This window comes from Alternaria alternata, assembly GCF_001642055.1.
Source record: "Alternaria alternata strain SRC1lrK2f unplaced genomic scaffold CC77scaffold_4, whole genome shotgun sequence".
In the NCBI taxonomy this organism is placed as follows: domain Eukaryota; kingdom Fungi; phylum Ascomycota; class Dothideomycetes; order Pleosporales; family Pleosporaceae; genus Alternaria; species Alternaria alternata.
Window position 1 is genome coordinate 846,149 of NW_017306193.1, and position 13,237 is coordinate 859,385.

At 50.7% G+C, this 13,237-nt stretch overlaps 6 protein-coding genes across 6 annotated transcripts; 4 read left to right on the forward strand and 2 right to left on the reverse strand.

The window, feature by feature from the left end:
* Positions 1–80: 80 nt before the first annotated feature.
* CC77DRAFT_1006106 (hypothetical protein) lies at positions 81–1,181 on the reverse strand (the record flags this gene model as incomplete). The annotated part of the gene is made up of 1 exon (XM_018523389.1): positions 81–1,181. One exon carries the CDS (start codon positions 1,179–1,181, stop codon positions 81–83), a length of 1,101 nt encoding a protein of 366 aa, XP_018389313.1.
* A 725-nt stretch (positions 1,182–1,906) lies between these two features.
* On the forward strand, positions 1,907–2,917 carry CC77DRAFT_1006107 (pectin methylesterase; the record flags this gene model as incomplete). Its single annotated transcript, XM_018523390.1, has 1 exon — positions 1,907–2,917. One exon carries the CDS (start codon positions 1,907–1,909, stop codon positions 2,915–2,917), a length of 1,011 nt encoding a protein of 336 aa, XP_018389314.1.
* A 304-nt stretch (positions 2,918–3,221) lies between these two features.
* On the forward strand, positions 3,222–4,759 carry CC77DRAFT_1017527 (DUF6-domain-containing protein). The gene is made up of 3 exons (XM_018524418.1): positions 3,222–3,495; positions 3,565–3,778; positions 3,891–4,759. Exons 1-3 carry the CDS (start codon positions 3,280–3,282, stop codon positions 4,634–4,636), a joined length of 1,176 nt encoding a protein of 391 aa, XP_018389315.1. The 5' UTR covers positions 3,222–3,279; the 3' UTR covers positions 4,637–4,759.
* Positions 4,760–4,859: 100 nt separating this feature from the next.
* On the reverse strand, positions 4,860–6,487 carry CC77DRAFT_635354 (hypothetical protein). The gene is made up of 6 exons (XM_018532548.1): positions 6,104–6,487; positions 6,016–6,038; positions 5,912–5,948; positions 5,672–5,863; positions 5,421–5,616; positions 4,860–5,362 (listed from the first exon to the last, which is right to left on the reverse strand). Exons 1-6 carry the CDS (start codon positions 6,391–6,393, stop codon positions 5,084–5,086), a joined length of 1,017 nt encoding a protein of 338 aa, XP_018389316.1. The 5' UTR covers positions 6,394–6,487; the 3' UTR covers positions 4,860–5,083.
* A 591-nt stretch (positions 6,488–7,078) lies between these two features.
* CC77DRAFT_1017528 (aldoxime dehydratase) lies at positions 7,079–8,528 on the forward strand. The gene has a single exon (XM_018524419.1). It carries the CDS (start codon positions 7,372–7,374, stop codon positions 8,452–8,454), a length of 1,083 nt encoding a protein of 360 aa, XP_018389317.1. The 5' UTR covers positions 7,079–7,371; the 3' UTR covers positions 8,455–8,528.
* Positions 8,529–9,320: 792 nt separating this feature from the next.
* On the forward strand, positions 9,321–12,797 carry CC77DRAFT_929210 (hypothetical protein; the record flags this gene model as incomplete). Its single annotated transcript, XM_018534092.1, has 1 exon — positions 9,321–12,797. One exon carries the CDS (start codon positions 9,321–9,323, stop codon positions 12,795–12,797), a length of 3,477 nt encoding a protein of 1,158 aa, XP_018389318.1.
* Between the last annotated feature and the right edge of the window lie 440 nt (positions 12,798–13,237).

The following is a 13,237-nucleotide window of genomic DNA, read 5'->3' on the forward strand; positions in this document are numbered from 1 at the left end:
ATCATCAAAGCATAAAACTACTGCGTTTGGTTTTAGACGTAAAACGCGATAGGCTATCTAGAAGGATCCTGGAGTTTTCACTAGAACGCCCGGGGTCTCTTCTGTGTGGGACGACTCGGACCCGGTGATACACTCGGTCTTTTACGTTGAATGAGACCATCTCCATCAGGCTCCTCTTTAGTAACGTGTTGTCCGTAGAAGTTACAGCCAGGATGATCGTCATCTTCGCCACAACAATCCCACATAATTGACCCGTCTACCTGTCGAATCTTACGCCCAGCGTGAGAAACACAGGGTGCATTCACATCCACGAATTGCTCGTGGCATACGATGCAGGTTTTCGTGGAAGGTGCAGGCGCTTTGCTGATACTGGTTGGCTGTGGAGTAACTTTGGTCAACAGCCTTGGGCTTTGGCTGAAAGTAGGTCGGTGCCCGGGCGTAGTCCTTATTGGCGTTCGTAGTGTGGGTAGATGTGGTGTAGTTCGAGGATAGGCTCCAGGAAGATGCAGCTCACTATCCGAATTAGAGGCCGAACGGCCACGTGTCTCACGCTTTACTCGTGGTGTGGACGAAGAGCCATATGTTTCTTGTAGGGCTCGACCTCTGCTTTCTTCACGAGATTGTGCGTGATGATTGCTGTGATTTTGGGCTGGATGTACAGACCTAGCTAGCCTCAGTTTAGCCGCTTTGTAGATGTCGTCACTGTCTTCATCATCTTGCGCCTTAACATTAGGCTGTCGCGATCGTATCCAATGCTGGCTGATTATGCTCTGTGCAGATGTTGAGTGAGGCGCAAGTCCACGCATGAGGGCACCAGAGAAGGCCGGGGATACCTGGCAGAGCTCGAGCAGCACTCTCTGCAGGGCGCGCGGGTCGGCTGTGGTGATGATCTGTTTAATATGCTCAGGGTTGATGGGACGCGCTGTTTGTGGCGCAACATGGTTCCGCGCGGAAGTCACCGGCTGGCTAGCTTCCATCTTAACGTTTGGCATACCGTACGGGCGTTGCTCGCGTCCGAAGTACAATTGAGCTTGTCTGTGAGGCGGCATTTGCTGCTGCCGCGGTTGTGGCTGTCGTCGAGGTTCTGGCTCTGGTTCTGGGGAAGAAAGAGTGAGGTCGATTGTCTGATGGCCATTGTTGTGGAGTGAATCCCAATCAATGGGTGTTTGTGAGCGCGCCATTGTAAGGATAAGAATGGCAGCAAGCTGGAAACCAACGTAATACAACGTGAATAATCGATTCCAGTGCCGCTGAGTCTCGTAAGTCGGCCCCAGCGTCGTACAACGGATGGAAGCTAGAGTTCATCGTAACGTGTCGATCTTAGCGCAACGCCAAATCACGTGAGACGAGCACGGACTGAGATCCCATCTGATTGCTTTACCCCACAAACTTCGCGTCGCACATCACAATCCCGAACATCGGCCTACGATCACACAGGCGCATCCGCGGGTCCAACAAACGCGTCAGCTATAACAACCCCAGCAATGCGATACGAACAAGCGGCGTAACTCCGGGGATCAATTCTCCACCCTTCATCAGCCCTCTGTAACACGCTACAATCAAACCAAATCACTGCACGGACAACGACTAGTTTTCCACCAACCAGCCGCCTATATGCGCAGCCGTTCCGCGACTCGACAGCCTGCATTCTGGGGTGCAGACGTTGTAAATTTTCCGATGGCTTGCTTTACTTGTTTCGACAAGCTTTGTAGCGGGGAAACAACGACGACGTAGCTCGCTAGGCGGTTGTTTCGAGGTTTTGGTCAGACCGTGAGAGTCCGCCAATATAGTTTGCATACCCGGCATCCCGAGCTTATTGCATGTATAGATACTGCGTGTCTTCAGGCTTAATTCAACATTCGCTCGCTCACTTTCCTTCCTTACAGCTTCTTGTTACTTCTTCACAATGCTTGCATCCCTCGCTTTCGTTCTTTCGCTCGCAGCATCTGCTGTCGCAGCCCCAACGGCACTGGTGCCACGCGCTGGGCGCACATCTGCTCCTGCAGGCTGCTTGGCTGTCGGTGGTAGCGGAAAGTACAAGACTGTCCAATCGGCTGTTGACGCACTCAGCGCTTCCGGTACGGCTGCGCAGTGCATCTACATCGCCAAAGGCACCTACAAGGAGCAAGTCTACATCAAGCCGTTGAAGTCAGCCTTGACCATCTACGGCGAGACTACAGACACCAACAGCTACAGCGGCAACACCGTGACCATCACCCAAGGCAAGAGTCAGGACAATACTCCCAACAATGACGAAACTGCCACTCTCCGCGCATGGACTCCAAACCTGAAGGTTTACAACATCAACCTGGTCAACACTCGTGGACTGGGCTCCCAAGCTCTTGCCCTGAGTGCCAACGCCGACAAGCAAGGCTACTATGGGTGCCAATTCAAGGGCTACCAAGATACCATCCTTGCCCAGGTTGGTAACCAGGTCTATGCCAAGTCCTACATCGAGGGTGCCACCGACTTCATTTTCGGTCAGAAAGCCACTGCATGGTTCGAAAACGTCTCTATCGGTGTTCTCGCAGCTTCGCAGGGCTATGTTACCGCAAACGGTCGCGAATCAGACAGCAATCCCTCATACTACGTAATCAACAACTCGAAGATCGCCGCGGCCCCTGGTAACACGGTCAAGGCCGGTGCGTACTTCCTCGGTCGCCCTTGGAGAAACTACTCTCGTGTCGTCGTCCAGAACACCAGCATGACCAACGTCATTAACGCCGCGGGCTGGAGGGCCTGGAACACCGACGACCCCAGGACCGACAAGGTCACATATGGCGAGTATGCGAACACTGGTGATGGATCCAAGGGTACCAGGGCGTCCTTCTCGAAGAAGCTCACGGCTGCTGTTGGCGTCTCTACGGTGTTGGGTAGCGACTACAAGAACTGGGTTGATGCAGCCTACATGTCTTAGGTTGAACGCGCTCACGGATGTAGCTCGTACGTGAAGGCGTGTCTTCTTGTATATATTTTACTGGCACTGAGTGTCGCTTTTCTTCATCAATCATCCATCTTGAAACCATTCTGCTTCTCAAATCTCTCATAACAATTTTAAAAGTTTGTGCGGATCGTCTCTTACAGCAAGTGCCGATAGATGGTGTTTGGTGACTTGAGCAGGTCCAGCTGATGTAAGCAGGGCTAGACACGGCTCCCGGCCTAACGCGACCCACTAGTGGGTCACCGGGTCTGGTCTCGGTAGGATTTTGCTCTTCTTTGCTACGACATCTGTTGTTGCATTCGACTCTGCAATCGCCAATATATCGCCTCAGACAAAAGATGTCATATGGAACAGTAGATCCGCCAACGGCGCCAGGACATTCAGATGTAGATTTCGTACAACATCTGCAACCTGCAGCTTCAGACACTGCGCGAGATGCAGAAGAAGCACATCAGCCAGCCCTGTGGAGAAGGGTAACGGCAAGTTTGAGGGTGTTCTATGACCGCAACTTCGGACTGTTCCTAGTGTTCTTAGCTCAGACCTGTGGGAGCATCGTACGTCTGGCCTCTTTCTCTGTGCAGTGGTTGCATTTCATTCGAACCTGGTACTGACAGCCGTTTTAGATGAACACAGCCGCCAAACTTTTGGCCAATGACCCATCGATCAATTTCCATGCCCTGCAAATCATTTTTATCCGCATGCTGTGCACGACAATTATATGCTCGATTTACTCCTGGTACCACGCTGTGCCTGACTTCCCTCTTGGCCAGAAAGGGATCAAGGGATTGCTTGTGTTGAGAGGTACTGCGGGTTTTGTGGGCCTCTTTGGATTATACTGTAGGTATCGCTTCTTCTCCACTCTTTTCGCATGAATCGCTGGCGTTCCAGGACGTGAGGAGAATACTATATCATGAGCCGAGCACGAGGAAGTTCTAACGCACGATCATAGACTCTCTGTCCTGGCTCGAAATCTCGGATGCAACAGTCATAACCTTCCTGATTCCAACCATGACCGCAATCGTATGTTTTGTCTGGTTACGTGAGCCGTTCACCTGGAAAGAAGCGCTTTGCAGCTTCATCGCTTTCTGCGGCGTTCTCTTCGTCGCGAGACCACCATGGCTCTTTCCCTCCTCACATATGAACCCTGTAGTCGATGACTCGGACCGGAAAGCGCCAGCGTCGTCAATAACGGCAGAACAACGGACTATGGCGATCCTCATTGCTATCCTAGGCACTTTTGGAGCAAGCACTGCGTATGCTACTATTCGTGTGATAGGTAAACGCGCACATTCGCTAATCTCGGTCAACTACTTTTCCTTCATTGCAACGATGGCCTCTTTTGTGCTCATCTTGGTTCATCCTTCGCTGCATTTCGTTATGCCCAAGACGCTCGGCCAATGGGGATTGATCGCAATCATTGGACTCTTTGGATTTCTGTTACAATTCCTGCTGACGGAAGGTCTGCAGAGGGAAAAGGGTGGAAGAGCAACAAATTTAACCTACCTACAACTTGTATTTGCACTGGTAGTTGAAAAGTTAATCTGGGGGACTACACCGCCGGTTGAGAGCTTGGTAGGGGCGGTACTTATTATTGGAGCAGCGATCGCGGTCAGTCTACAGAAGGAGGATGGAAAGGGCAAAAAGGTTGAGGCTGTGAACGATGAGGAGAGGAGGCTGTTGCGAGAAGACGATTAATTGAGAGCTGGCTACATAGTATCGTGACGAATGTGTGCATGCATGTGCGCATCGTTCTTCGTTGTGGGGTTCGATGTGTTTTAGTAAACACAGATCCTTTCTTCCAATCTTACTCTACCCAGATTATTCTGCCGTCCGGCATCCTCCCCTCTATAACTTCGCTGACTAGTAGCGCAGAATTTGGGAGCAGCTGGCGTCGCGTGAGTTGGTGTTCGTGTTCGTGCGCAGATCGTGACTAGGCCATACCCACATATGTGGTGTATTGCGTGGCAGCCGATGGGATCTCCTCAGGCATCGCTTTGCTGAAAAGCACATCGCGAGGAGAAGGCAGATTCCGCGGAATTTCGATCAACGTTGCCGCGTCACCTGCGTCACACGTCTCGTCCGTTTCTACTCATAGGCTCATGACCTGTGAGGGTCGCATGTGCTTTATCTGTAGTGGTTGTTTCACACATCGCCTCTCTCTTCTCTTGAACTGATCTCGCTGCGAGGTCTACCCGCTGGGCTGATGATATGCTCCTCACTCTCATTCATCATCGTGTCCATATTAGTGATGTCATGGACAGTTCTCTTTTTCCCCTTTCTCTCAACGTGCGACAACCGAAGACTATCCGGGAGACCGTTGCCAGAACTGTTGTGTGATGGCTTGCCGGAGGAAACAGCTTTTTTGGCCTGAGTAAAGAAGGGTTTGAGGATAGGTGCGTTGACGGCTATGATCCCGACGAACTAGAGACATGCATTAACAAAGTTCATGCGATGGCATACAGGGGCGAAGAAAGCATACCGTTTCGCGGATCGACCATATGGTACCAACGTTGATTTGGGAAACGTCTTGGAGACACAGAATGCAACGGAGTAATGTCGCAGTCATGATGAAGATCCCTGTGCAGAGCCAGAAAAAATACAGCAGCTTCCTTTTGAAAGGTAGACGGACGCCCCATAGTAGAGGCAACGGAATGAAAAGGATCATGAGATCGGTACTGAAGGCCAGTAAGTATTGTGTCAACGAAAATAGCAGTATCGGTGATCACTTACGTTACGTTTGTGACTACCAAAGCTAGGTACTTCGAAATGTTGAGCGCACAGTCGTCACCAGGATACGGATAGACTTGCCATAACCGATGAATGGGGTGGCAATGTGTAAGAAATACAATGATGGTGGCGATATATGCGGCGATGCAGACAGCCCCAGTGATCTTGACGAGATTCCTTTGCTGGAGATTGAGGCTGTTTCCGTTAGCACAAAGTGATCAAAAGACGGCAAAGGGACCATACGTGAGCCTTCTATAGAAGAATAGCATACAAGCTTTCACTGTGATACCGAACTGTTAGTATATCCATTTGTACCGTGAGCAGCAGGTCCTTAAAGTAGTACGTACAACACCAGATCAATGTGGTGTACCTAGAAAGTGCGTGTACAAAGTCAGTTCAAATCACACGTGCAGTTGGTACAGGGACATTTCTTACAGAATCCACCCAGCGAGAAGGCATTTGCTACCCACAATGATGCGTTGTTTTTGCTCAGTTGTAAGTTGCAATGCAATCTCATTACTCATTCCTGTAATGGAACCGTATCTACCAATGAGCTCTAGCATGACAAGCTCAGCGGTAAAGAAGAGGGCGCAAAGTATGGTGAAGTAGTCGTCTCCATCCCAGTTCAATCCGACCTGCCAACAACGTGCTGTGATGCGGGAGAATATTATGACCATACCGACTGCATACTCCGTCCATGCTTCAGTCGTGAAAGGGTTGTACATGTTGCTAGGGTGAGCATAACCAGTTGATGGTCCTAATTGAACCTATTCAGGGCAACAAGGCCCTTAACAAGGAGTATTGGTGCAAAAAGTAAACAATAGGAAAAAAACGAAAGACATGCGATTTACGATGGAGATCGAGAATCTCAATCGGGTGTGGATGGATCCGTGAGGGTGCAAAGGCAATTAGTATGGGTGTCCTTGTAGGACAGAAAGCCGTCAGGGCGCAGCAAGTTCCCGCCTTCGCATCCGAAATGATCGTCGCTTCCGTATGCTTTCCAACCTTAGAATATGACCCTGAACAGGCTTGCAAAATCGCCATGAAGATCAAACGGCCCGATAGCTATGACGACGCGGAGACCATTGGTTCGCAATATGCTTTTTGTCTTTGTATGGTCTTATGAGGTGGGGGTAGCAGTCAGCTAGACACCAGCTTGGATTAGCGTCTGTTGGAATCATAGTCCCTAACCATACATGATCGTTCATGCTTTAGCGGCAGGCGAACAAGCGCATGAGGAGTCGTCGCAAATGAAGATCTCGGATTTGTCAGTCTCTGCGGAATCTCTAGGTGGCAGTGTCGAAGCGCGCATACCCGAAGATGCTACGTCAGTCTCAGGCCCGTGGGATCTTTGCACACAAAAAGGAATTCATCGCCACATAGACACTCAATTTGGGTCTGGGGGTATGTCGTTTGGTAGAGCTGCGGACAAACGACAGGGTGTGACAGGTCTAGCGCGAGGTCCGGCCCTTCTTTTGAGATGCTCCTCCGGTCCGCTAAGACGCTTGTGAACCTACTCCAGATCATTGCCGCCGTCCCGCGTCGGCTCAAGCACGCTGTGAAATGCGAGCAATATAACTCGCCCAAAGCTGCCTCTCAATAGACTTTTGTTTGGAACCGCTTTCCTTGGTAGAGCGAATAGATACGACAAGTCCGACCTAAGTTGTTCCACACTGTCAGTATAGTCTCGGAAATTTCCCAAGATGCTGGAATGCGCGATCCCAGAGCATCTCCACAAGGAAAGAACATGCCCGGTTAGCACACCGCCCAACTATGTTCCGCCTTTCCCTGCGTATTGCGCCAGGTTTCCCACCAAGATGGACGAGCTCGTCATGGCAGTTATAGGAGCACAGTATGCCTCTGTCGCTGGAAACGATGGCACGGCCATCTCTAAGCTGCAAGATTTTGTCAATAAAGCGCCAGAGTCAAAGCGACCGTCATTTTGGGAAGTGGCTTCCGTTGTCGACAAGAGAGGCGCGTACAGCATTGCTGTCATTGCATACTGGCGCAGCGCAGACGTGCACAAGAAGTGGCAGCAAGAATCTGGTTTCGATACATGGTGGCAGAGTCCAGACAGGGAACAAGATGGACATGGCTGGTTCCAAGAAGTCCTGCGTCCAACGATCGATCGTTTTGAGACGGTATTTTCGAACCCCGAGAATCCAGAAGGGGCCGCCAACATGCAGGAGAGGATCTCGGGCGAGATGGAAGAACATGCATATTGGGGTAGCATGCGCGACCGGCTGGCAGCTGCTCAAGACAATAGACTTGATGGCACCAAATTGAGCTCTGCCAACAGCAGCGCCAATGGCTCGCCTGTTAGCGACAACGTTCCAAAGCGCGTTCGTGTACCCGGCAAGCCCAACCTGTGTGTAATTCGGTCGGGTCAGGATTGGTCCAACACGCTACCTGAAGAACGCAACCTCTATCTCAATACCATGCATCCCGTGCTCATGGAGGGTATGAGGTTTCTGCGCGATGAAGGTCGCGAAATTGGGTGCTATGCGATGAATTTGTGGGACGTCGTAGACTCTAGGTCGTTCTCAGCAAACCGTGAGAGGACGTTCGGTCTCGGTTACTTTGATGACCTGGCATCTCTCGAGTACTGGAGTAAGAGCCACCAAACTCATATCAATATTTTCGGAGGCTTTCTGATGTATGCGAAGAAGCTCAACAACGTGTTATCGCTCCGACTGTTCCACGAGGTTTACGTGCTAGAGCCGAACCAGCAATTCTTCGAGTACATTGGATGCCATTCCGAGACGAGTATGATGAATGCACATTGAGTGTAGATCCGATAGATGAATTTGCAACAAATGTATGCCTTGAAGATTGACATCTGTAGTTAGACTGGACTGAGATTGGAATCTTTCACCATAGTCTCGGTCAATTGCAAGAGCAACCAGTCCGATGGGCTGGGTGCTAGTAATGCACGAGATTGTGCGTGCTGATGTTGCGCACTATCACGTGTAGTCGAGCAGGGTGATGAGAATTGTAAAGGGTTGTACTTTACAAAGAGTCGAATCGAGACAGATGGAGCCTTGGCGCTGCTGCCTTATCGCCTTATCGGCCTCGGCTGTGAGACGCGACTTGGTACGCGTCAAGCATCGTCGAGGTCTGTCATTTCAAGGCGATCCACGGCCGCTTGCATCAACATGTAGGTGTCCACCGAAAAGTAAAAGGCGCCTCCTGATATGTGGCGAGATCTAGATGTACGGCGCCACGGAGTGGTGACGCGAACAAGCGATCACGCGGAGGGTGGTAACGTACCCCGCGAAACATGATAAGCGGCACGGAGCTTACGCGGGGATATGGCAACGCCATCACTCCCTGGAGGTTGCCTGAGCGTTCCGTCTCGTTTGGAAGTCCTATCTCTGTCTTGAACACGTTTCTGATAGCACCATCCTCTTACCCTGGGTGCGCCATTATCTCCCTCTGCGAAAGTCGTCTGGCTATTGATGTAGCCACTGCCCCTTCACCTAGGCTAGCTCCGAGGAGCTGTTGGTGCCTTGGACAAGATACCACAGATCGATACAACTGTATGTTTCGTTTTATGTTACATGGTCAATTGACACTGACGAGATGCAGGGCCAAGACCTTCAGCCCAATCTTCTGACTTCAGCTCCATTCGGACCACTCCCCAGTCTCGAACATGGCTTGGTGGCGCCGTGACCCGACCTTCAGTCCCATTCAACGTTACGCGCAACGCATCCTACGGTCCCACGAGGCTGCTCTCCGTACGCGATGCTTCTCTCGTACGCCCTCTGAATCTGCACAACATGAAGACAACCATGACAGCAAGCGTCCATCTGGCATGTCTAATCTTGAGTGGCTGCAGCTACAGCAATACCAGCGATGGCGAAAGAGGCTGATGGACGACCCATACCAGGCTATCTTCGGTGCTAGCAACGATATGTTAAGTGGCAAGGGGCTCAAAGACTGGGAATGGACCAGCAAAAGCTTTCCAAAGTGGTTGCTGAGAGAGCTGGACATCCATGACGACACCACATCGTCGCCTAAAAATGATAAAGATGGCAATCCCAATCCGAGATATCCGAGACGAGTTGAGGTCAAGAATGAGAGTTCCCACGAGCACAAGGAACGAGCATCTTACTTCCCACAACCATCCTTCCGGGCAAGTCAACTGCTCCGTGATGACGCGACTGGGGTTGAATCTCCTTCAGACTTCAGGAGACCTCGAGATCAGCCTCATGCCAGGTCTTCCGGCCGCCTTCCAGAAGTGCCGAGCAATCCCGAAGCAAGCGCGACCAACTCTGCATATCCTGCAAGTATTTCACAGAGCTACGATCTCCAGCAGCCTACGCCACCGAAGAGCACAGAGTCCTTCGGAGAGTACATTACGAAGACGAAATCCGATGCGGCCTCAAAGATCGAACAATCTGCCAAGGTTAAATCGAATACGGAAGATTCCTCCATGGATCAATTCCTGACGGAGACGCCTAGACACAAGGATCCGTATTTCGGCGGTGCAACTGAGAATGGTACTTGGAGAGAAACTTCGCTACAAAGGAGATCTTCAAAAGATCTCGTAGCAAAGCCTGAGGTTTATACCGTGCCTCTGCAAAAAGCAGAAGACAAGCCCTCGGCACCGGAGTCAGCGACTGTGGAGATTCATGAGGCACCCTCAGTGTCACCCACAGAAGAACATATTACATCCTTTCCTACAGATTCGGGCCTTCCAAGCACGAGACGGCATGTTCCTCAAGAACAACTTTCAACACAACAAGAGCCTGCCCCCCAAGGCACTACTTCATCTTCCCGGTCTACGTCCAAGATTTTGAGTCAACTGCCTGAAGATGACTTGGACTTCTTGAGTGCAGATCACATACGTGCAAACATGGCCGCGAGAAGGAGCAAAGTCCTTAGCGACGAGCTCAGAAAGGCCGAACGGGCCAAATTAGAGAAGACTTTTGAGGATACTCACAAGAAACACCATGTCATCGATCCGATGCTTGAGGCCAAGGTCATCAACGATCAATTCGTCCGTCGAGTTGAAAGACAAATGCAGCAGCCAGAGAAACCACTTGAGTCTCAGGAGATTAACAAACCGCAAACAAGTACACCGATTGGGAAAACACATTCCGTGGAGACCGAAAGTCAATTGGAGTCTAGTGTCGAGCGAATGAAGTCATGGCTTGAAGAAAGCGGCGCCAAGTTTTCCAGCTTCTTTTGGCAAGACCCTACTGAGGAGGCGGACGTGGTAAAAACACGGCAATTCTTCGACAAGATCTTGGCGCGTATCCGTAAAGGCCGTACGACTATGAAGCAAGTGATTGATGATCTAGAGGCCGAAATTCCAGCATCTAAGCCTCTCTTGAAGCGCATGAAAGCGGACGAGGATCTACTGGACTCTGCTATCAATGCCCTTCGGCAGGGTCCAGGAACTGGCAAGATGCATTCCTTGACACCGAAGAAAGTCAGAGCTATCCAAGAATTGCGCCTTAAGTACCAGAGCACAGACAATGATCTTATTAAGGCATACGCACAGCTCGAGGAACTGGGCAAGTCGGATGCGGCAAAGAACGTGTCTTCAGCATTCAAACGGCGACTCAATATTGCATCAAAAATCACCCAGAAAAATGCTCACCTTACGCGTTGTTTGATCTGGAGTCTACAGGGTCATCTCGAGGACGCGGAAATTGCCCAGACTATGCTACCAAACTACAAAGCTGTCGCAAACAGCTTGTTGACCCTTAGAGACACACAATTGGCTTTAGCGCGATTGCTAGAACGTGCCATGCTCATTTATGGTGTAGCACCGAATACGTGGGAAGACATCAAAACCTCCAGTAAACATCAGAATGCGCAAGATCCGCAGGATCATGGGCAGTCAGCCCAAGGTAAAGTACACACTGGTATGACTGAGGTTGAAAAAGCTCAGCTTCGCGCTAAGGTAGCAGCTGAAGAACGTCTTGCCAACGAGGTTGATGCACAGAAGTCCGCTATGCGTGGGCTCTCAGACGATGGATACGCGCGCATACCGAAGATGGAACTGAAAAAGTCGTTTGAGGAGCGAGGACCTCTTGCTCACAGCCTATTCAGGCCTTTCGGACCCGTATTGGAGAGCCTAGAGAAGGAGATGCCGTCCAAAGTAGATACAACCGAGGTCGAGGAGAAAGCGATTCACCAACTCAACGACAAGACACCTGTTGATGACACCCAAAAGGCATATGTGGATACGCATGGATCAATTGCTGTTGACCACGAGCAGACAGAGATCCCGATCAAGGATAACAAGGCCGAGGAAGATCATGAAGTGAACAAGTTTGATATGCTGAAGGATGATCCTACAATAGGCGAGACGTTGACCCAGGTGAACGAGCTAGACAGCTCAGAACTGGTGGCTGAGAAAGAGGTTACATCAGTTGCTGCTCTAACCGAAACTGCTCAGGATACCATGACTGCTGCTCACACTCCATCATCTCCTGTATCCGCTACCTTGGATCCTAAGCCGGGCAAAGCGTCTGATGAGACGTTTGTTGAGGTATCGTCTCCGGTCACATCACCTCGTTCATCAGGAGCGGACTCACAGATGCTTTACACGATCCTTGTGCACGATCCGGACACTGGCAAGCTTTCGCTCACCACCTCTACATCGGTTGTACCTCGTGACCTTCCTCCTGTGATACCACTACACGAAGCGCTATCGCAGCTCGATCAGCCTGCGAAGTTCATTCCACATATCAAAGACGACCTCGAGATTGTCACTGCGAAGAAGGATATGCTTATACTGCGCGATGCTCTCAACCCCACATCGCCCACTAAGCCCTTCGCCACTGTGAGCACCTCGAGCGCAATGGAAGGCAACACTGACAATACGGTGGAGAGAGGTAATATCAATCCCATAGATGGGACGACCCGTCTCTCACCTACTGGCTACGTCGGACCAGAGGAGAGCCAAGAACAACTTGAGAAAGAGTTCACTGAGCGTAGGCAAGCTGCTGAGCGCGTTGTCAGCACAGAGGAAAGCAGTAACGAACAAGGACCAGCCCAACAGGAGACCAAAGGCAAGAGGAAAGGCCGCAAAGGAGCTGGTGTAGTCAAGACAGCCATCTGGGCTGCCGCAGTATGCTATGTGGCTGGCGTGCTTGGAGAAGTTGTTAGCTGAGTTGCTTTACGAGAGGTGATTCTCCACTCGCTGTCTTTTGCTATCCTTTTTTGTTTGGCGTTCGCGAGGCTGTTCACCGCTCTGGTTTGGGTCGAGTGTGTATGTAAACCATTGTTCTAGTGTCATATCTTGTTATCATACCTGCCCTTCTTGTACATTTCAACTTACTTCCTAAACACACCGTCACAGACGACAGCTAAACGGAGGACACAGCTTTCAGATGAATAGAATCACAAGCACCGGATCACACCATCTACTACGGAGCGCTTGGCCTTGTCAAAGCTATAGAGGCAGCACGAAGTACCTAGATGTTTCTGGTCCAACTCATATTTGACCTTATCGTAGCTCTTGATGGGTGAAAGCTTGGGTTGTCGTGAAAAATTGCGCCGATGCTGAAGCAGTGAAACAAAGAGATCATCGCACTATCTACATGCAAGTGT